We start from the raw sequence: 20,196 nt of genomic DNA on the forward strand, positions 1-20,196 counted from the left end.
GAACCAAGATATGTTCTCAACAAAACCGGGTCGAACAACCGAGACATATCACCACATCGTCACGAACCCTGGGGCCAGAGTAACAATGAGGCCCTATCGGGTGCCAGCGGCAAAAAGGGAGGAAATAAAAGCAGAAGTAAAAAAAATGCTGGAGTTGGGGATCATCGAAGAATCCCAGAGTCAGTGGTCCAGCCCAATCGTGCTGGTGCCCAAACCTGATGGCACCACAAGATTTTGCAGTGACTTCCAGTGACTAAACGAAGTATCCCAGTTCGACGCGTACCCCATACCTCGCATAGATGAGCTAGTGGACCGTCTGGGTAATGCCCGGTACTTGACTACCCTAGACTTGACAAAGGGTTACTGGCAGATTCCCCTTGCAGAAGACGCAAAGGAAAAGACTGCATTCTCTACACCAGAGGGTCTTTTTCAATATACTGTCCTCCCTTTTGGACTACATGGGGCCCCAGCTACCTTCCAGCGCCTCATGGACAAGCTATTACGCCCGCATAACAGTTATGCTGCTGCCTACTTGGACGATGTGGTCATTCATACCCCAGACTGGGAAACCCACCTGGAGAAGGTGGAGGCAGTCCTCAATACCTTCAGGCGAGCTGGCCTTATAGCAAACCCTGCCAAGTGTAGGGTTTATAGAGGCCAAATATCTTGGCTACATTGTGGGAAAAGGTTTGTAAAACCCCAAGTGAACAAGTTAGAGGCCATTCAAAATTGGCCCCAACCAAGTCGCAAGAAACAAGTCCGGGCGTTCCTAGGTGTGGTGGGGTATTACCGACGATTTATCCCCCACTTTGCCACAAGGGCAAGCCCCCTGACAGATCTAGTGAAAGCCCATGGACCTGATCTGGTAAGATGGTCTGACGCAGCAGAGGAAGCATTCACAGACCTACGGACTGCCCTCTGCAATAACCCCGTACTGATAGCCCCTGATTTCACCAAGGAGTTTATCCTGCAGACGGATGCATCAGAGGTAGGGTTGGGGGCCGTTCTATCACAGATGGTCGGGGAGGAGAAACACCCAATTCTATACCTCAGTCGGAAACTCCTTCCAAGGGAACAAAAATATGCAGTGGTGGAGAGAGAATGCCTCGCTGTAAAATGGGCCATGGAAACATTGCGCTACTACCTGCTCGGGCGCAGATTTGGCCTCGTGACTGACCATGCCCCTCTTCAATGGATGCAGCGGAACAAGGAGAACACAAGGGTGACCGGATGGTTCTTATCCCTCCAACCTTTCCAGTTCCATGTGCAACACAGTGCAGGGAGCAGTCATGGCAACGCCAATTGCTGGTCACGTGTGCACTGTCTGGCATCCCAAGCTGCCCAACCCCTTGGCATTGAGCAGGGGGGAGGGATATGTGACAGACCCAGACCAGTAGGGTACAGGAGTCTGGTAGAGGGCAAATATACTGGTCATTGGATGAGTAGTTTTCTGTTCCCTGAGTGACCAGAGAAGGGGCTGCACTAGAGTAATCAGGAACCTGCTAGAACCAGTTAAGGCAGGAAGGCTAATTAGGACACCTGGAGCCAATTAAGAAGAAGCTTCTAGAATCAATTAAGGCAGGCTAATCAGGGCACCTGGGTTTTAAAAAGGAGCTTTGTGGTGGGAGTGTGAGGAGCTGGGAGCAAGAGGCGCAAGGAGCTGAGAGTGAGAGGGTGTGCTGCTGGAGGACTGAGGAGCACAAGCGTTATCAGACACCAGGAGGAAGGTCCTGTGGTGAGAATAAGGAAGGTGTTTGGAGGAGGCCATGGGGAAGTAGCCCAGGGAGTTGTAGCTGTCATGCAGCTGTTACAGGAGGCACTATAGACAGCTGCAGTCCACAGGGCTCTGGGCTGGAAACCGGAGTAGAGGGCGGGCCCGGGTTCCTCCCAAACCTCCCAATTGACCTGGACTGTGGGTTCTCCCAGAGGGGAAGGTCTCTGGGCTGTTCCCCAACCCACATGGTGAATCTCTGAGGCAAGAAAATCTGCCAATAAGCACAGGACCCACCAAGATAGAGGAGGAACTTTGTCACAACGAAAGCATAACTCAGGATAAATGGGTGTTGACTGGCCTGTGTGCTGGGGGGAGTGAGGGGGTACGCATGGGAAGACACTAGGATGACAACACCAGGTGACTATGATGGTGATGAAGACGATGACTGACACTCCAGGCTCTGCAAGCAGGAGATGTCATGCCAGTCAAAGGGCTAAACACTTTGCACTCTCTATCTGCTATTGTATTTCATTGTTTGTGGGATTGGTTTATCTGCTGAGTGGATTTGTTAATAAAGGGACTTGTGATAAATTGCAATTGTTTCTCGTGTGCTTCTAGGGTCTCGGATTCTAATGGGACTGATAATAATAGCCCTCTGGAGATGCTGTAGCCCTTTGGAGACTGAACCTATATTGACCACTATGCTCTAACAGATTAAAAAATAATATTAAAGAATCCATCCATCAATAAGGCTATAAAGCTAATGTTGCATTTGCTTTTCAGACCCCCTGCACAATGAGTAGTTCTCTTCATTGATCCACCCACAATAACACCCAGCTGTTTTTCCAGAAAAGTTACCATTAATTTAGGACACACAAGGTGAGAGCAGTGCAAATTATTCATTTCTACATAAATTACTTTGCATATGTCAACATTGAACTGCATCTGCCATTACGTTGGCCAATCACCTAACTTGGTTAGGTCCATCTGATATTCCTCACCATCTTCTCTAGTTTTGACTGACCTAAATCATCTTGCTGTCTCACTGTCCACCCCATTTTCCAAATCGTTAGTGACTATAGGGAACAACACTGGTCCTGGTAATCTATGGGGCACCCTGATGTTATTTTTTTGCCACATTGAAAACACTGGTCTACAATTTTTGAGAAGTCGTCTGCTTCAGAGATAAAATGTGCTATTTATTATGTATTTTGATGTGCTGAATTCAAATATGATAATTAAAACAACTGATTGGCTACTGTTTCTAAGATATTTAAGTTTTTACATTTTATGTCTATGTATATTGTGTAGAGAGAGTTTTAATCATAAATTGTAAACCTAGGTCTTTTCATGTGTTTATGGTTGCTTTACATGATAATATTTCACCTGTCCTGTTTATGTAACACTTTAAAAATCAGCAAAAGGGTTATATAAATAAAATTTATTATGAAACAAAAGGCAAAAGACTATTGTGTACATAGTTTAGTCCTATTCAGTGTCTACTCGGCACTTCTTGGCTTGTCTCTTGTATTCATTAAATGGAGGATCTCTTGTGACTGTCCAGCAATAGTCTGCAAGCATTGATGGGCTCCATTTGCCCTGATAGCGTTTCTCCATTGTTGCAATGTCCTGGTGAAATCGCTCGCCGTGCTCGTCACTCACTGCTCCGCAGTTTGGTGGAAAAAAATCTAGATGAGAGTGCAAAAAATGTATCTTTAGTGACATGTTGCAACCAAGGCTTTTGTATGCCTTGAGGAGGTTTTCCACCAACAACCTGTAGTTATCTGCCTTGTTGTTTCAGAGAAAATTTATTGCCACTAACTGGAAGGCTTTCCATGCCATCTTTTCCTTGCCACGCAGTGCATGGTCAAATGCATCATCTCGAAGAAGTTCATGAATCTGAGAACCAACAAAGACACCTTCCTTTATCTTAGCTTCACTTAACCTTGGACATTTTCCACGGAGGTACTTGAAAGCTGCTTGTGTTTTGTCAATGGCCTTGACAAAGTTCTTCATCAGACCCAGCTTGATGCGTAAGGGTGGTAACAAAATCTTCCTTGATTCAACAAGTGGCGGATGCTGAACACTTTTCCTCCTAGGCTCCAATGACTGTCGGAGTGGCCAATCTTTCTTGATGTAGTGGGAATCTCTTGCACGACTATCCCAGTCGCAGAGAAAATAGCAGTACTTTGTGTATCCAGACTGCAGATCAAGCAAGAAAGCAACAACCTTCAAATCGCCACAAAGCTGCCACTGATGTTGGTCATAGTTTATGCACCTCAAAAGTTGTTTCATGTTGTCATAGGTTTCCTTCATATGGACTGCATAACCAACTGGAATTGATGGCAAAACATTGCCATTATGCAGTAAAACAGCTTTAAGACTCGTCTTCGATGAATCAATGAACAGTCTCCACTCATCTGGATGGTGAACGACGTTGAGGGCTGCCATCACACCATCGATGTTGTTGCAGGCTACAAGATCACCTTCCATGAAGAAGAATGGGACAAGATCCTTTTGACGGTCACGGAACATGGAAACCCTCACATCACCTGCCAGGAGATTCCACTGTTGTAGTCTGGAGCCCAACAGCTCTGCCTTACTCTTGGGTAGTTCCAAATCCCTGACAAGGTCATTCAGTTCAATTTGTGTTATGAGGTGTGGTTCAGAGGAGGAGGATGGGAGAAAATGTGGGTCCTATGACATTGATGGTTCAGGACCAGAAGTTTCATCCTCTTCCTCGTCTGACTCAAGTGAGAATGCTTCTGGTGCATCGGGAACCGGCAGTCCTTCTCCGTGGGATACTGGGCGTATAGCTGATGGAATGTTTGGATAATGCACAGTCCACTTTTTCTTCTTTGACACACCTTTCCCAACTGGAGGCACCATGCAGAAGTAACAATTGCTGGTATGATCTCTTGGCTCTCACCAAATCATTGGCACTGCAAAAGGCATAGGTTTCCTTTTCCTGTTCAACCACTGGCGAAGATTTGTTGCACAAGTGTTGCAGCATATGTGTGAGGCCCACCTCTTGTCCTGATCTCCAATTTTGCAGCCAAAATAAAGGTGATAGGCTTTCTTAACCATAGTGGTTATACTGCGCTTTTGTGATGCAAAAGTCACTTCACCACAAACATAGCAGAAGTTATCTGCACTGTTCACACAAGTACGAGGCATCTCTGCTCACTTTGGCTAAACAGAAATGTGTCCCTTTGCAAAATCAAACACTGACAAATAAGAGAGCACGACACTGTATAATTTCTAGAGCTGATATAGGGCAATTTGTTCAGCAGAGTGATGTAAGCTTCGTTATGATTGCATCATCCATGACTTCTAGGAATAACACGATGCAATTCATATCACGTATGACGCAATACCAGTTTCAGATTGCATCATTCATTGTTTTGCCTAAAACGCAAGTACTGTCCAAACCCAGTCATAGATTTATTCATAGATCCAGTCAAAGATGTATTTTAGTCATTTCTGGTTTAAATTGAGATCCCTTCCCTTTATAACTCACTTATCCTGCGCCATTCCCAAGTCAAGGGTCGTATATACTGACCCAAGAGCATATCTTGAAAACTAGAGCCAGTCAACAATTTTAAGCATCATTTTTGTTCTCAGTGACCCAGAATTAGTAAAGTTTGACTACATTTATTTCAGAAGCATTTTGGCTGTAGAGCAGTGAAATTGACTGTTTGTTCCTACATAAGCCCCAGGCTTGCAGAATGTAGGACAGACCCATGAGAAATAGAACTACCTAGGGAAGAGGATGGTATGAAGGACTGGCACCAAAATAAAGAGCTATTCATCTAGCACAGCTCAGCAGTAAAGGAATGTTGTTACTATTTGATGGCTAGATGGTTAAATGGCTTGTATGGAACACCACTATCACTTTCTACTTCAAAGGCACCTTCCATCTGAGGCTATCAAAGTTCTTTACAACCTTGCTGTGAGGTAGGTAATTGTCATTATCTCCATTTTGCAGGTAGGGAAATGGACACACAGATAGATTGCCTGTGTTACCAAGGTCACACAGTAGGTCAGCAGCAGAGCCAGGAAAATAACCCAGGTCTTCCTGTGCCATGCCTCAAACACAAATCCTTTGTTCCTTCCTCTGCCATCCTTCTTCCCCTCAAATGAGATGGGGGGCATCTCAGTCCAGTTCTCACTGTACAGGTGTCCATGCCACCACAACTGGCAATGAACCTAATCTTAAGGGGAGAAGAGACTGCGGCACCGGAGTGTAAGCTCCTCAGGACACAGCACAGCCCATGTCTTTAGCTTTTAGAGAATCACCATGCAAACCTACAGGGGCCACAGTAACAATAAACAAATTCTAATATATTTAAAGACAAGGAAGCCCAGTTTAAAAAGTAGTTTAACTGACAGAGTAGGAGGGACTTGTCTGGATATAAACGCAACGCCCCAGTTCTTCCCACTTTGTACAATTCATCTGGATACCGTGCTGACAGATAAACGTTGCATCAAGATAAAAGGTGTTCTGATTGGTGAGTGGGCAGCTTTCTGGGGCTGCACGAGCCTTTCACCGCTGGAGACACGGTTCCAAATGCTGGAAGCATCTAATGTGATAATGACTTGGCTCTCACATTCTTTCCCACCTGCGCACTTCACAAGAGTACCAGACAACTTGGTACAATTTAATAGGATTGACAGTTTCTGTTCAAGGATAGCCCAGCACTAACTAGAACAGCAAGGGGAAGGCTGCATGTTAGGAGTCAGATGCATTGGCAAGACTGAATGTGGTTTCCAGGACTGGAATGCCCGTGGTTGCTGTAGGACAAGAGTGAGGTTTAGTGAGAGTTGTGTGAGGGACCAGGACTGCAATAGCAAGGAGAATTGCACAGTGAGGATTGACTGGAATGGCAGAGCTTCAGGGGGAAAGACTCAATCATATGTGTGTTTTCTAAATCATAGAATCATAGACTATTAGGGTTAGAAGAGCTCTCAGGAGGTCATCTAGTCCAACCCCCTGCTCAAAGCAGGACCAAAACCAACCAGGGCTTTGTCAAGCCGAGCCTTAAAAACCTCTAAGGATGGAGATTCCACCACCTCCCTAGGTAACCCATTCCAGTGCTTCACCACCCTCCTAGTGAAAAATCCACTCAAGCCTTTGTAAAGGGGAGAATGCTTCTGCTTAATGGCACCATAAGCAGAATTCCGCCTCAGAGCTTTTAAAGGGTTACAATGTGAGCAAGTGGCAAGCTCAGGGGTGAGGGAAAGGAGGACCTCTCACCTGTGAAGCACTGGGAAACTACTGAAGTTCCTCCTGAGGACAGATCATGGAGGATTCGGTTTCAGAAACATGGCAGGAGAAATTGGTTTTCAAGTAAAGCAGCAACTGGCAAGAGCGCTCTTCTGCCTCAAGAGGAAAGAGGGCATGAGGCACTTCCTCAAACTTAACCTGGTCAGCTGTCTCCTTTGGCAGAGCCGTCTGCTATCTGCAAGGGCTCAATGGCATTCAGGGAGAAACATGGATACAGTGGAGATGGGGGGGGGGTCCCTGAACAATAGAATCTCATCCCGATTACCTGTAACAGTTGTTGTGGTACTTGTTGTAGCTACCCAAGGCTGTCAGGCACCCCAGGCAAATGGCGTAAGAGAAGAAGATCTGCGTGCCTGCGTCCATCCACACCTGCAAGGAAGAGACAAACACAGCTGAGGAGGCGAAAAGGTCAACATGTCAGGCAGCTACACAGATTCCAGAAAGTGAGGAGAGAGAGCTGGGTTCCAGAGGCCAAAAGGCTGACCTAACCAGCATGAACAGTGACAGTGAGAAAAATTAAACATGGGGTATGCAGATAAGCATGCTCTAGGACAGAATGTCTAGATACAGCTGGGTTCTAGAGCTGCCGTGTACAGGGTCTCCTAAATTCTAGAGGATGGTCAAAGCACCCACTGGTGTTTAGAGTCACATGTGTGGGAATTCCAAGGACCTTGTAAGGATTCTGATTTTTCCCTTAGAGCAACCTACAAGACTTTGTGGCTATAAGAGCTCTCCAAACAGCGACAGGAGATCAGATGCCACAGAGGAGACTCCAACTACTGGAGCTAAAGGAAGCTCTCCATTTGCTGTTAGCAGTTTAGAAGCTATGACACAGTGTGGCAGTTCTGATTCCAACCACTAGAGGGCAATGCTAAACATACAGACTGGCAATGTATTATAGTATTACTTGGCTCTGGGCTCTGAGGCTTAATATTAAGATTCAAACCCTTAAAAACAAATTCATGAAAAAACGTACTTGAAACTGTTACAATAAAGAGTTACTAAAAGAGGAAACAGGAGAGAGATTTTAGTCCCTGTCAGAGATCATGAAGTCCATTTGAACTACATTGCAATCACTGTCAAGGACATGTCTGAGTGTTCTAAGGAAGTCACATCATATGTCTGTCAATGCCACCTTTAATCTAAAAGCCTAGCTCTATGCAATCACCGATACCATTCACATTCATTCAAAAGGCTTCATTATAGCTTGATGTAGAGACAAGCTAAAGGAGAAGTTAATGAGGAAGGAAATAATAATGATTATTAATGATAACACCACCCATTTCATACCACCTTTCGCCTTTAGCACTCAGGGAGGCAGTGAAAAACAGGGTAGGAAAAAGAAGGAAGTCAGTCTTAGCTAACAACACTGCACGAGAGTTCACTGGGTTATTTACAAAAAGAGAGGCAATAAGGACTAGTTCAATAGGAAGAATGTAATTAGCCAAATTACAGTGTAGCCAAGACACGAAGGTCAACACCCCTCCTATCTCTTGCAAGAAGTGCTATAAACTACAAGCAATCAGGGCTTTGGTTTTAGGGCCTGATCCAAAGCCTATTAAAATAACTGGAAAGACTCCCATTGACTTCAATGGGCTTTGAATTAGACCCTTCTCTCTCAGGCAACAAGAAAGATGGTCCCCTCCTGCATCTTCTGGGGGCACAGCTGAACCATCTCTCACAACACTTATGCCCCAAATCACCTCTCTCTGTAGGTGCTCCCACAAAAGGGATAACTTTGTTCTCTCTCTTTTGTACAAGTTCTCCGATGAACAGCAAGCAAGCCCAATGTAGAATATCAGGGTAGGTATTCAGATCGAAGGTGTGGTTGAATTGTTTCTTTCCCAGAACTCTTCTGGTTCATCTGTTTGTATTTCTTTCTCCCAGGCTATTGTGTGTGTCAGTGTTGATTTGAGTCAATTGTCATTGGTGGTTTGGTTTTGTCTTTTTTTATTCTTATTTCAATGTCAATGTGCATTGTAACAGGATGCTGCGATCCCTTTCCCTGTTGTTTTCTAGAGGAAAATCTGTTCTAGCTCAGTAGGCAGCTGCATTAAATGTTTTTCCCGCAATCACCATAAAGTAGCAAAATCTGTAAGGATGGTAGAAAAGGCAGAGCTCTTATGTTAAACTTTCTTTTGATTTCTTCCATAGACTGTTTCCCTTCTGTAAGGGATCCAGCCAAAATTCTCAATCCATCCTCCATCAAATTCAGTGGAAAGACTCCCAGTGATTTCATTAGGTGTTATGTTAGAGGTCTATGATCCGTGAGGTCAGAGGGAACAGAGAATGAAGTTTGCCTGGAGATAGCAGGCATGCAGAGGGTTAAAAATGAATCACTCTTGCTATTGTGTAGGCTATTGTCTTTTGGCAATTTAAGGTGAACAGATCCCAGTTTAATCAGGTCAAGGCTTGTCTACATGGGGAAAATCAAGAAAGTTCATCCAAATTCAGAATTAAAGTGCCCTTAATTCGATTTAGTTTGTGAATTAAGATAAATTGAATTAATGGGTTTTAACGTGGTGTAACTAATTCACTTTAAATTCACAACTTCATTTCATTTGGATTAATTTTCCTGAGTGCCTCCACGTAGGCAAGCCTATAGCATTTTATTTTGGATGGCCAGTGTTAGAGCTTTGGTTATCATCAGAGCTCAGTTTGAACCCCACCAACTCACCATATTGGTTGTATTTTTTAAAAATCCAGCCAGCCAACAAAACTGTTGATTGCATACTAGAGATCAGAGGGCCACCTACATATTGCACTATCCATTCACCTGTGCCGAGGGCCGGCTCCAGGCACCAGCCGAGCAAGCTGGTGCTTGGGGCAGCAGCTTGTAGGAGGCGGCATTCTGCCCAATCCTAGGGCGGCACGGCCGCTTTTGTTGTTGTTGTTCCACTCCGGCCGCCCTGTCGGGGGCAGCGGCGTGGAGGACGGGAGTGCCCTGCAGCAAGCCCGGCAGGGCAGCCCGCGTCCTTCCCTCCCAGCCGATCGGAGTGGCGCGGAGCCCTCCCGGCAGGAGGGGCCGCGTGGCAGCCCCCCGCTGAAGCCCTGGCCACCCCCCTTCTCTCTCTCCCATACTCCCTCCCCCTCCTCCCGCTAGCCGGGGCACATCTGCAGGGCAGGGAGTCCCCCTGCACCCTGGCTCCGGCCACGCCGCAGGTTTGTTTGTGGTTTTTTTTGTTTGTTTTTTTTTGCTTGGGGCAGCCAGAAAGCCAGAGCCGGCCCTGCCTGTGCCCACCCAAGACAGAGCCTCACAAAGCTGGAGCAATCACTGAGCACTTGAGCAAGGGGCTTCATTTCACCTACAAAGTGCAAAGGGTGGAGAGAGCAGCTCTGCCACTTCGGGCAAGTGCTTAGAGAAAGAAGTACTTGCCCTAGCAAGAGTTAATGCTTTAACCAAAACACTTTGTCTTGAAACTAATGCAAACAAAACTTAAGCTTGGCCTATAAGCAGGGGATACATCTATTCCCCCAAGGCCCTAACCCAGTGGTCCTCAACCTGCGGCCCAATCTGCACAGAGCTATGGCCCATTTGACATCCTCAGGGCCATACGGTAGTCCACAAAACAAATAAGTATTAATATTACTCTATTCTATAATCATCTATAAACATATGGATCTACTGTAAATCAACCTAATCAGAGTGAGCACCAACTCAGATTATAGCTATCTTTATTCTCATTGTAAAATTATAAATGTGTTTCTTGAGCCAGGGGACATTCCATTTGTGGTTTGAAAACAGGTCTTCTCGGCCTCACTGAAGCTTCCTTATGTTGCTCAAGCAGGCTGCTTAGGGTGTGTATGCTTCTATGATGAGGTCCCCTCTGACTTCCCTCCATTTGTGGTAGTCCCAAGTTCTCCAGATCTCCTGCACAGGTAAAACCACCTCTAGTTCATCATGAAAGGTGCCTCTCTACACCTGATCCAGAGCTATCCTGGGAACAATATTTCTTGTTGGATTACACAGATCAGGAGTTACTTTAAAAACAAAATAAAAAAAAAACAAACCTCTCTCCTGCACTGCTGAGTTCTCTCTCCCACAAGGTCTTGGGAGAAATACATTTTTTTCAAACAAAAAATTCCTTCTGCATGTCTGACAAAAATTCCTTGTCATTTATTAATTTTATGATAGTTGGTCATGACCTTTCACCAGATAACAAAAATTAATTTTAATCCGATTTTTTAAAATTTAAATTGGATTTTTTTATTTAAATTATAAGAAATTGTTCTTTGTAAAAATAAACCTGTTTAAAATGAAATCTGAATTTAGTATAAAAGATGGTAAGGCCTAAACATATTACAATCTCTTAAAATATTTAAATACAAAATAAATATACTGAATCCATGAACCGCTATCAGAAACTTTGCGCTAAAAGATGCTTTTCTATATAAAAAAAGAATCGGGGAAAAATCTAACTTTTGAGATCAAGCTTTATAAATACAGCACAATAGGTTGTGTACCATATTAAGGGCTTGATCATGTGGGGGACCCAGAGGTTACTGGATTCAAGAGATTGGTAAAGCCATCACAGGCGTTGGGACCCTGCCTGTGACTCCAGGAGACACCATCCTCTATCTCAGGGTCTATAACTGAAAGCCATATGTGGAGTCGGAAAGGAATTTTCCCCCAAGTCAGATTGGCAGGGACCTTGGGGCTGGCTGCCGAGGGGAACAGTTGAGCTGGGTTGTGGCTGGAGCGCAGAGACACAGGAGTGGAACTAACTGCTCTAACGTGCCCCTGGAACAAGGGGCCGGGCTCCAGGGCCAGTGATCCACACAAGAAATAAGGAGCTGAAGAGGAGCCCAAGAGAGAGGAGAGGCTCAAGCCCTGAGAGGGTTGAAAGATGTTTTGATAGGGTTTAATTTTGTTTGTTATAGTGAGAGGCCCAGAGAGAAGCCCTGGGACCTGCTACTCTGCTAAAGAAGAGTGTGATTCTTTGGAAAGACTTTGCTGCTGGTAAAGGGACTTCGGTGATACCAGCTTGGGGTCTGACCAGCTACAGCTGGACTTGGATACTCCACAAAGAGATTGAACTTCTAAGTGACGGCTGGAGGACTAGGCCACAGAAGACCTAGTCAGAGGCGAAAAATAGGAGGCAGTGGTGACCGAGGGGAAAGCCCAGTAACCCTGCACCCAGTCATTCTGGGGAGGGGCCCGAGAACACAATCCAAAACCACTTTCACTGGTTGCCTGAGCTGCCAACATTTCTTTTGAATTAGTGAACTTGCTTTATTGACATAGCTGGAGATATGGGGCAATCAAAGAAGTTCTCCTGGGGGCAATGGGTCATCTTAATCAGCCGTGATAGCAGGATGTAAAGCTTTTAATGAAGGGGCAAGCTGGGAGCATCCTACCTCCCAAGTTGCCACCTTGAAAATGTCTGCAGAGATCTTCGGCACCTGCCCAGCTCATGGATTCCAGAGTAGGAACAGTGCCTGCACCCCTCTGCCTAGTCTCCTTAAATGCCTTGTGCAAGAGCGACCTCCAACTCTCCCAGGGCTACAATGCAGGGTTTAGACCACCAAAATGAGAGATGTGGTGATACACTAACCATCATTACCCCTCCCATACAACTATCGTTTCTCTCTGTCCCCTGGCCCTACCCCGGCTCAGCTTGCTCTGCAGAATTGCTTTGCTCATCTGTTCTACTGAACTCTCCTCCCATAAATTTCCTCTCGCCTCTTCTCCCTTGATGCTCTTTCTGTTGCAGAGAGCTACTAACATCCAGAGCAGTGCCGGCTCCAAGCATCAGCCCACCAAGCTTGTGCTTTGGGCGGCACCTGGAGGGGGGTGGCGCGGTGCTCCAGCTCCGGCCGCCGGGGAGAGCGGAGCCCCGGCTGGGCTCTCTGGCCTCCCCCCGGCACTCTGGTCGCCGGGTAGAGCTGAGCCCCGGCTGGCACTCCGCCCTCCCCCTGGCGCTCTGGCCGCCGGGGAGAGCGGAGCCGCAGCGGGCTCGCCGCCCTCCACCCGGTGCTCTGGCCACCACTCCGCCCTCCTTCCTGCGCTCTGGCCGCCGGGGAGAGCGGAGCCGCGGCGGGCTCACCGCCCTCCCTCCGGCGCTCTGGCCACCGGGGAGAGCGGAGCCGCGGCGGGCTCACTGCCCTCCCTCCGGCACTCTGGCCGCCACTCCGCCCTCCCTCCGGCGCTCTGGCCACCGGGAGAGCGGAGCCGCGGCGGGCTCGCCGCCCTCCCTCCGGCGCTCTGGCCGCCGGGGAGAGCGGAGCCGTGGCGGGCTCGCCGCCCTCTTCCCAGCGCTCTGGCTGGTCGGGGAGAGTGGCCTGCGACCGGGCTCGGTGCCCTCCCCTGCCGCGCTGGGGGGTGGGGGCGGCGGGAGGCTTTTTTGCCTGCGGCGGCAAAAAAGCCAGAGCCGGCCCTGATCCAGAGGCTACCCATGTCCTGTGATGCTGGCAATGCGGCTAGCCAAGGCTCCACAGCAGGAGCAGGAGAGTGAGATGAACACCATCAGCTGCCACCTGGCCTCAGCTTGTTCTGTACATGGTAGTGGCTCGTATGCATGCTCAGACAGCTCAAGTGCCGAGGGCTAGAAAGACTGTACAGAGTCTATTTGGCTGCCACCATGCCACAAGACTAACTGGCAGTGTGACACATCTGTCCCGATTGGCTGACAAACTTTATAAAAACAGAAGAGTAAATAGCATCATTTCCCCCCACGAATCTCTGTTCTTCATTCACAATCAGATTTTCACCTGCCCCACCTTGTGGGAACAAAAACCTGCTTGCCCCAGTGATTGTGCAGAGCAAAGGCCATTGGGATGGGCAGAGAGATCAGCCCACAGGAACTAGAGCACCTGGCTGTGAACACTGCTTTGCAGCATGGCCTGGTGGATGGAAGTTGAGCCTGGATTCTATTCCTGACCACCACTGATTCAGTGAGAGACACTGAACAAGTCTCTTGGGTCCACATTTACAAGCAGGGCCTCTGATTTTTGGGACCTGTGTTTGAGACACCTAGGGCCTGATTTCCAGAGGTGCTGAGTTAATTAATATTTACACTGTTTATACTAAGCACAGCGCTCAAAAGCCCTACTCAGGCTCAGGGCCCCGTTGTGCTGCCAACTGTACAAACATAGGAAGACACGGCCCCTGCCCCAAAGAGTGTACAGCCTAAGGTCTACAGTGCACCTTTTGGGCACAGCCTTTAGCAAAGGGTGGTGTGCAACGCAACACCCAGGAGTAGAACTGAGGGGGAAATCACACAATTCCTCCCCTGCTGCCCTCTCACTCCAAGGTGAGGGAGGAAGGCACAGAATAAGTTACTGCAGCTTCTCAAAGGGTCCTCCCCTTTACTTTTCCCATCATGCCTGACCAGGTTAAGGGTATGTTTACACAGGAACTAGACACCCACAGCTGGTCCATGCCTGCTTACTTGGGCTCACGGGGCTCAGGCTGTGGGGCTGTTTCACTTCTGTGTAGACATACCCTTAACCTGGCCTGGAACCCGGGGTCTAGGACCCTGTGAGATGGGAGGGTACCAGAGCCAGGGCTGGCCTTACTATAAGGCGAACTGAGGCGGCCGCCTCAGGTGCCAAATTGTGGGGGGGCCACCACTAGGACCCAGAGTGTAGAAAATGGTGTCTGCTGCTGGAGCATATGTATTCTCTCTGCTTTAGAGGCACAGAGATGGTGGAGTGCTGTGCTGGAGGAAGGAGGGCACAAGAGACATAACAGGCAGGCAGGAGAAAAGGTGAGAGGGAATAACAGAAAGCAGCAGGAGCTGCAGGGAGAGAGAGGAGGAGGAGGAGCCTCTTGTGTACCTCTCTAGCACCCCCTTGTGTACCTCTCTAGGAGCCTGGACTGATTAACACCAGCTTCTCAGGGAGCTTCCTGTTTCCTGCTGTTTCCCTGAACCCACTTGAGGAGAACAGGCAGTCAACTGAAGTAGTAGGAGCCAGTTAGGCCCTTAAGGTGCTGATATCTTCCTTCACTCAGGCCCTGCTACCAGCCTGCTTATTTGTCCCCTTCAATTGAGTGTTGAGAGCCACTATAGCTGGCACAGAACAGCAGTCATGAGTGAAAGAAGAAAACGCCCCTCTGGGGCAGCATTCAGAAAAAGAAAGAAAGCAAAGGAAGCTTTTCTATATAAGAAGGGAGGAGCTCTCCTGAGATACATAGACAAATGTTCACGGTGAGCCTTCCGGTCCCAGTGAGGATGTGAGTGGTGAGGAGATGCCTGATCTTCCAGTGAGTCAGAGTGCAGGTGACTCCATCTCAAATGGATGTAACCATACACATTCCTGAAGAAAAGTATAGATCTGAGAAGAGTGTGGTGGAGGTTCAAGAAACAGCTGCTGCTGAGTTTAGTTCCTTAAGTCTAGATGATCCAGGACTATGGACTCCCTTGAGCAGTAGCCTGAGGGACTTCCTTGTACTCCATGGGCCACAGCAAGTGAAAAACGTCATGTTCCCCAAAGACAATGAAAATAGAAGTTTCCATCCAACACATTACTGGCGTGAAATCCCCAATGGTGACAAAGTGGAGAGGCCATGGCTTATGTATTCAAAAACACAGAATGCTGCATACTGTTTTTGTTGCAAACTCTTCCAGTCTAATGTTTCAGCCACATTGGGTTCTACAGGAACAAAGGACTGGAAAAATCTGGCTAGAAATCTGGCATGCCATGAGAAAGCAGCAAATCACCAGAGAGCATTCCATAGGTTGAAAGAGCTTGAGATGAGACTAAGGTTAAAAGGCCACCATAGATGATAAGCATCAAGAGAAGATTGCATCAGAGTCTTTACTGGCAAAATGTTCTGAAAAGGCTCATTGCCATTGTGAGACTGCTTGCTACCCAAAACCTAGCACTGCGTGGCACTTCACATCAGCTGTATGTGCCAAACAATGGAAACTGCCTTAAAATTGTTGAGCTGATGGCTGAGTTTGATGCTGTACTCCAGGAGCATCTAAGAGTCACCACCCAAGAAATGTACACACACCACTACATTGGAAAAACAATTCAAAATGAGATCATACAGTTACTGGCAACAAAAGTCAAACAGAAAATTGTGGCAGATCTGAAGTCAGCAAGATATTACCCTGTTATTCTGAACTGCACACCTGCCATCAGCCATATGGAACAAATGACTTTAAAGGTGCATTTTGTAACAACAACAACAAAACCTAGTGAAAATGTCCCTGCAATGGAGACTGTCAAAGAGCATTTTCTAGAATTTATTGACATTGATGATACTACAGGAGCTGGTATGACAAATGTGCTTCTTAAAAAGCTGGAAGATACGGGAATTGTGATAGCTGACATGACAGGTCAGGGCTACAATAATGGTGCCAACATGAGAGGAAAGAACAGAGGAATGCAGACATGGATCCGAGAGTTAAACCCTCGAGCTTTTTTTGTCCCATGCAGTTCTCATTCATTGAACTTGGTGGTCAGTGATGCAGCATCAGCTTCTAATAAGGCTGCTGAATTTTTTAATGTAATTCAAAGCATCTATGTATTTTTCTCTGCATCAACTCATTGATGGCAAATTTTGAAGCAACATCTGGGAACATCCTCTCTGACACTGAAACCACTGAGTGCCACATGATGGGAAAGTCGAGCGGAGGCAATAAAGCCTATCAGACACCAAATTGGGAAGATAGATCATGCCATAGTTGCCATTATGGAGGATAATGCTATAACAGGAATTGTTTGTGGGAGAACAGTGGCAGAGGGAAATGGAATCACCAGAAACATATATAACTTCAAATTTCTGTGTGGCTTAGTGTTGTGGCATGACATACTGTTTGAAATAAATGTTCTAAGCAAGAGACTCCAATGTGTTGACCTTGATATATCTGGAGCAATGGAACAACTGGACAAAGCAAAGTCATACCTACAGTCTTACCGGACAGATGAGGGATTTCAAAATGTTTTGAAGTGTGCACAGAAGTTGGCAGAGGAACTTCACACTGAAGCTATTTTCCCACCCATTCAAGAATACAAGAGTCACCAAAGAAGACAACATTTTCATTACGGGGCACGGGATAATCCCATAAAATAAGATTATATATATATAATCTTATGGGATTATCCCGTGCCCTGTAATGAAAATGTTGTCTTCTTTGGTGACTCTTGTATTCTTGAATGGGTGGGAAAATAGCTTCAGTGTGAAGTTCCTCTGCCAACTTCTGTCCCCAAACAACAATTCAAAGTTGAATTCTTTAACCAGGTGCTAGATTGTGCAATACAATCAGTTGAAGAACGTTTCATGGAGCTCAAGTAACAGCAGTATATTTGGGATGTTGTATGATATTCTAAAACTCCTCACTATACCTGAAGACGACCTACACCAGCAATGCAGGGCACTAGAGACAGTGTTGACACAGGATGACATGCGCGATATTGATGCAAGTGATTTAGGTGATGAACTGAAAGCCCTTTCAAGATACATTTCAGCAGGATCAACTCCAAAGACTGTTCTGGAATATATGTGCACAAATAAGATGACCACCCTCTTTCCAAATGCTTTTGTTGCTCTGCGCATACTTCTAACACTTTCTGTAACAGTTGCCAGTGGAGAACGCAGCTTCTCCAAGCTGAAGTTAATAAAAACACATCTACACTCCACAATGACACAGGAGAGGCTGGCTGGCCTTGGAACCATCTCAATAGAGCATGAGCTGGTCCAGGCTGCGGACCTTCAGCAGGAAGCAGTTCCAATCTTTGCAACCAAGAAGGCACAGAAAGCACCACTTTGATTATTCAAACGGATAAAAATGCCAGTGTTTACTATGCAGACAAGAAAAGTTACATTTGCTGTTCAGGCATTTGAAAGTTAAGTATTACTTAAAATTTTTGAACAAGGCATTTTAAGTTGTTAGTTCTCCTTTATTGGGGTAGGTAGCAGAGCAGTACCATGAGAGGAGTAGAACAGGAAGAAGGCAGAATTGAGACCTTTCAAAGTTTTGGCCCAAGCGAGGAGGCATGGGGGCATCATTTGAGCTCCCCGCCTAAGGTGCCAAATTGTTGTGGGCCGGCCCTGCCCAGAGCTGGCATGGGCCAGCTGAGGGTTTTCCTTTGCTGCTCAGACATACCCTTAACCTGGCCAGACAGTGGCAGAGGGCATAGCCAGAGCACCATACTCCCTGCCCCTCCTTCTCTGAAAACCAGGTCGTAGGTGTCTTAAATTATACCCCAAAACCTAAGGCAAATCAAAGATGGGACCAGAGCTTGGAAGCTCCTGCCTCCCAGTCCCATGCTCCATCCTCCGCTCTAGCCTGTGCTGCCTCTCAGAAAGGCCTAACACAGTCACTCGCCTTCTGTATGATATTGGACCAAGAAGTCAGTCCAATAATAGATATTACCTCACCCACCTTGTCTCTCTAATATCGTGGGACCAACACAGGTATAAAAGCACTGCATTCTGTAAGATACACATTTCACAGTGTATGCAGAGCAATAAGGGCTCTTTGCCTCTGTGAACTTTCCAACCACTGGGCTGAGCAAAAGAGGGGCCGTTTTCCTTTACCTACCCTTTAAACCTCACAAGAAAGCAAATATGCTTTTGTTTGAAACTGCAAAGCACAACTGCTTGTAGACAGGAGGAGGGAATCCACTCCCTGCCCCTTGTTTACACAGCCCAGGCGGCAGAGTTCTAGAGCCTGTTTTTGCTCAGCCCCCTCCCGCTGTTTGATGAATTAAAAACGACTAATTGTTCCTTGGATGTCAGCACCGTGGACAAACTCAGCATGGGGGTGCAGCCACAGGCTGAGTGATCTGGCCAGCAGAACTAATTCCCAGTTCCACAAACTGGAGGGGTTCAAGAGAGACGGTGGGGAGGGGGCAGCAAGATAAACACAGCTGTACATCATTCCACTAGGACAGCGCACGGAGGTCCAAAAACAAGAAGAGATGGGGAGCTGTGGAACTGGCCCTTGGAAGAGGAAACCCAGCCCAGAGCCATCGAGACTGCAGGGCGCAAAAGCCAGGGAAGAGGAGCAAGTAGCATCGCTTTGCAACGTTACCCTACCGGCGCACCCCTGTCAGGTGACAGGGAAGAACCTGGGGATGCAAAGCAAGAGAGCAAGCAGAGGCTCAGTGCAATCCGGTAGCAATGCGCATACCGCTCCAGTGCAGCCACAAGCCAGGCTCATTTCACTGGATACAGATAGATATATGCCGTCCCGCATGCCCCTACCAATGCGCCTGGGAGCAGAGTTCAGGAGGCCACGCAGACACATGCCTGGAGATACTATTAGACATAGGCATCCACAGAAGAGAGCAGAACATCATGTAAACAAACATCATCTACACACACACACACACACACACACACACAGGCACTCTGCCCTCCATGGGTGAGGCAGGAGGCAAAAAACAAACACACCCACCAATATTCTCTCTCTTTCTCAGAAATGGAAAGGGGGCAGGGGAGGCGACAACCAAACAAGAATGTACAGAGTCAGTTAAAGGCTTGCCGGGAAAAATAAATAAGGGGAACAAATAATATTTAGCTGGATCCAACCACGCTCCCCCCCTGGCTGTGAAGCATTGAGGCTCCCCAAGCAGTGACAGCAGCAGCAGAGTGGTGGTGAGAGGCCCAGCTGGGGCTTCTCCTAAATCCAGATTGAAGCAAGGGGATTCAAATCCCTCCCTCACCATGGGTACAAAGCCCCATGCTTCCCTCCTCCCTCAGCCATGTAGGTCAGACAGCAAATTTCTTCACAGCCCTTTGTCCCTAGCAGTGATGTCAGAACAAGGCATGTTCTGAAACAAACCCTGCAGATTCCCACTCCCTCCTGATTGGCCACCCTCTCTGACCTCCCTCCATCCACCAGATGATGCTTCCCCAGGGCACCCTAACCCCTCTCCCCCAGGCCACCTTTGCCGTAACCTCCTCTGGAATCTCTCCCCTGATCTGTGCACTGCAGCTGGCAGAGAGGGGTGTGGGCAGGCTGCAAGGAAAGAGGCCGACCTCACTGTTTGGAGAGAGGATGGTGCATCATGGGACCTAGGGTAAGAGAGCAGCTTAAGCTAAGATTTTTGTATTAAAGATCAATGCTATTTCTAACAACCCAGAAACAGGCAAAAGTTAACAGAAGGAAACTGAAACAGGCAGCGTTATTAAATAATATAAAGAGAGAGGGGGAACATACGCATAGACAAGTTCTTTTTAAAAAAAAAAAAAGGAGAGAAAGAGGCAGCTGTCTGACAAAATAAAATAGACTAGGCA

At 47.1% G+C, this 20,196-nt stretch overlaps 1 protein-coding gene across 6 annotated transcripts in view; it reads right to left on the reverse strand.

Moving 5' to 3' along the window:
- LOC101948101 (sodium- and chloride-dependent GABA transporter 2) overlaps positions 1-20,196 on the reverse strand; it is a 67,164-nt gene that overhangs the window by 12,612 nt on the left and 34,356 nt on the right. For all 6 annotated transcript variants that reach the window (XM_065582193.1, XM_065582187.1, XM_065582203.1 and 3 more), the window contains one exon: positions 7,267-7,370. In XM_065582193.1, coding sequence (XP_065438265.1) covers positions 7,267-7,370 — 104 coding nt within the window. The remainder of the gene's footprint in view (positions 1-7,266; positions 7,371-20,196) is intronic.

Source organism: Chrysemys picta, chromosome 1 (assembly GCF_011386835.1).
Source record: "Chrysemys picta bellii isolate R12L10 chromosome 1, ASM1138683v2, whole genome shotgun sequence".
Taxonomy (NCBI): Eukaryota; Metazoa; Chordata; order Testudines; family Emydidae; genus Chrysemys; species Chrysemys picta.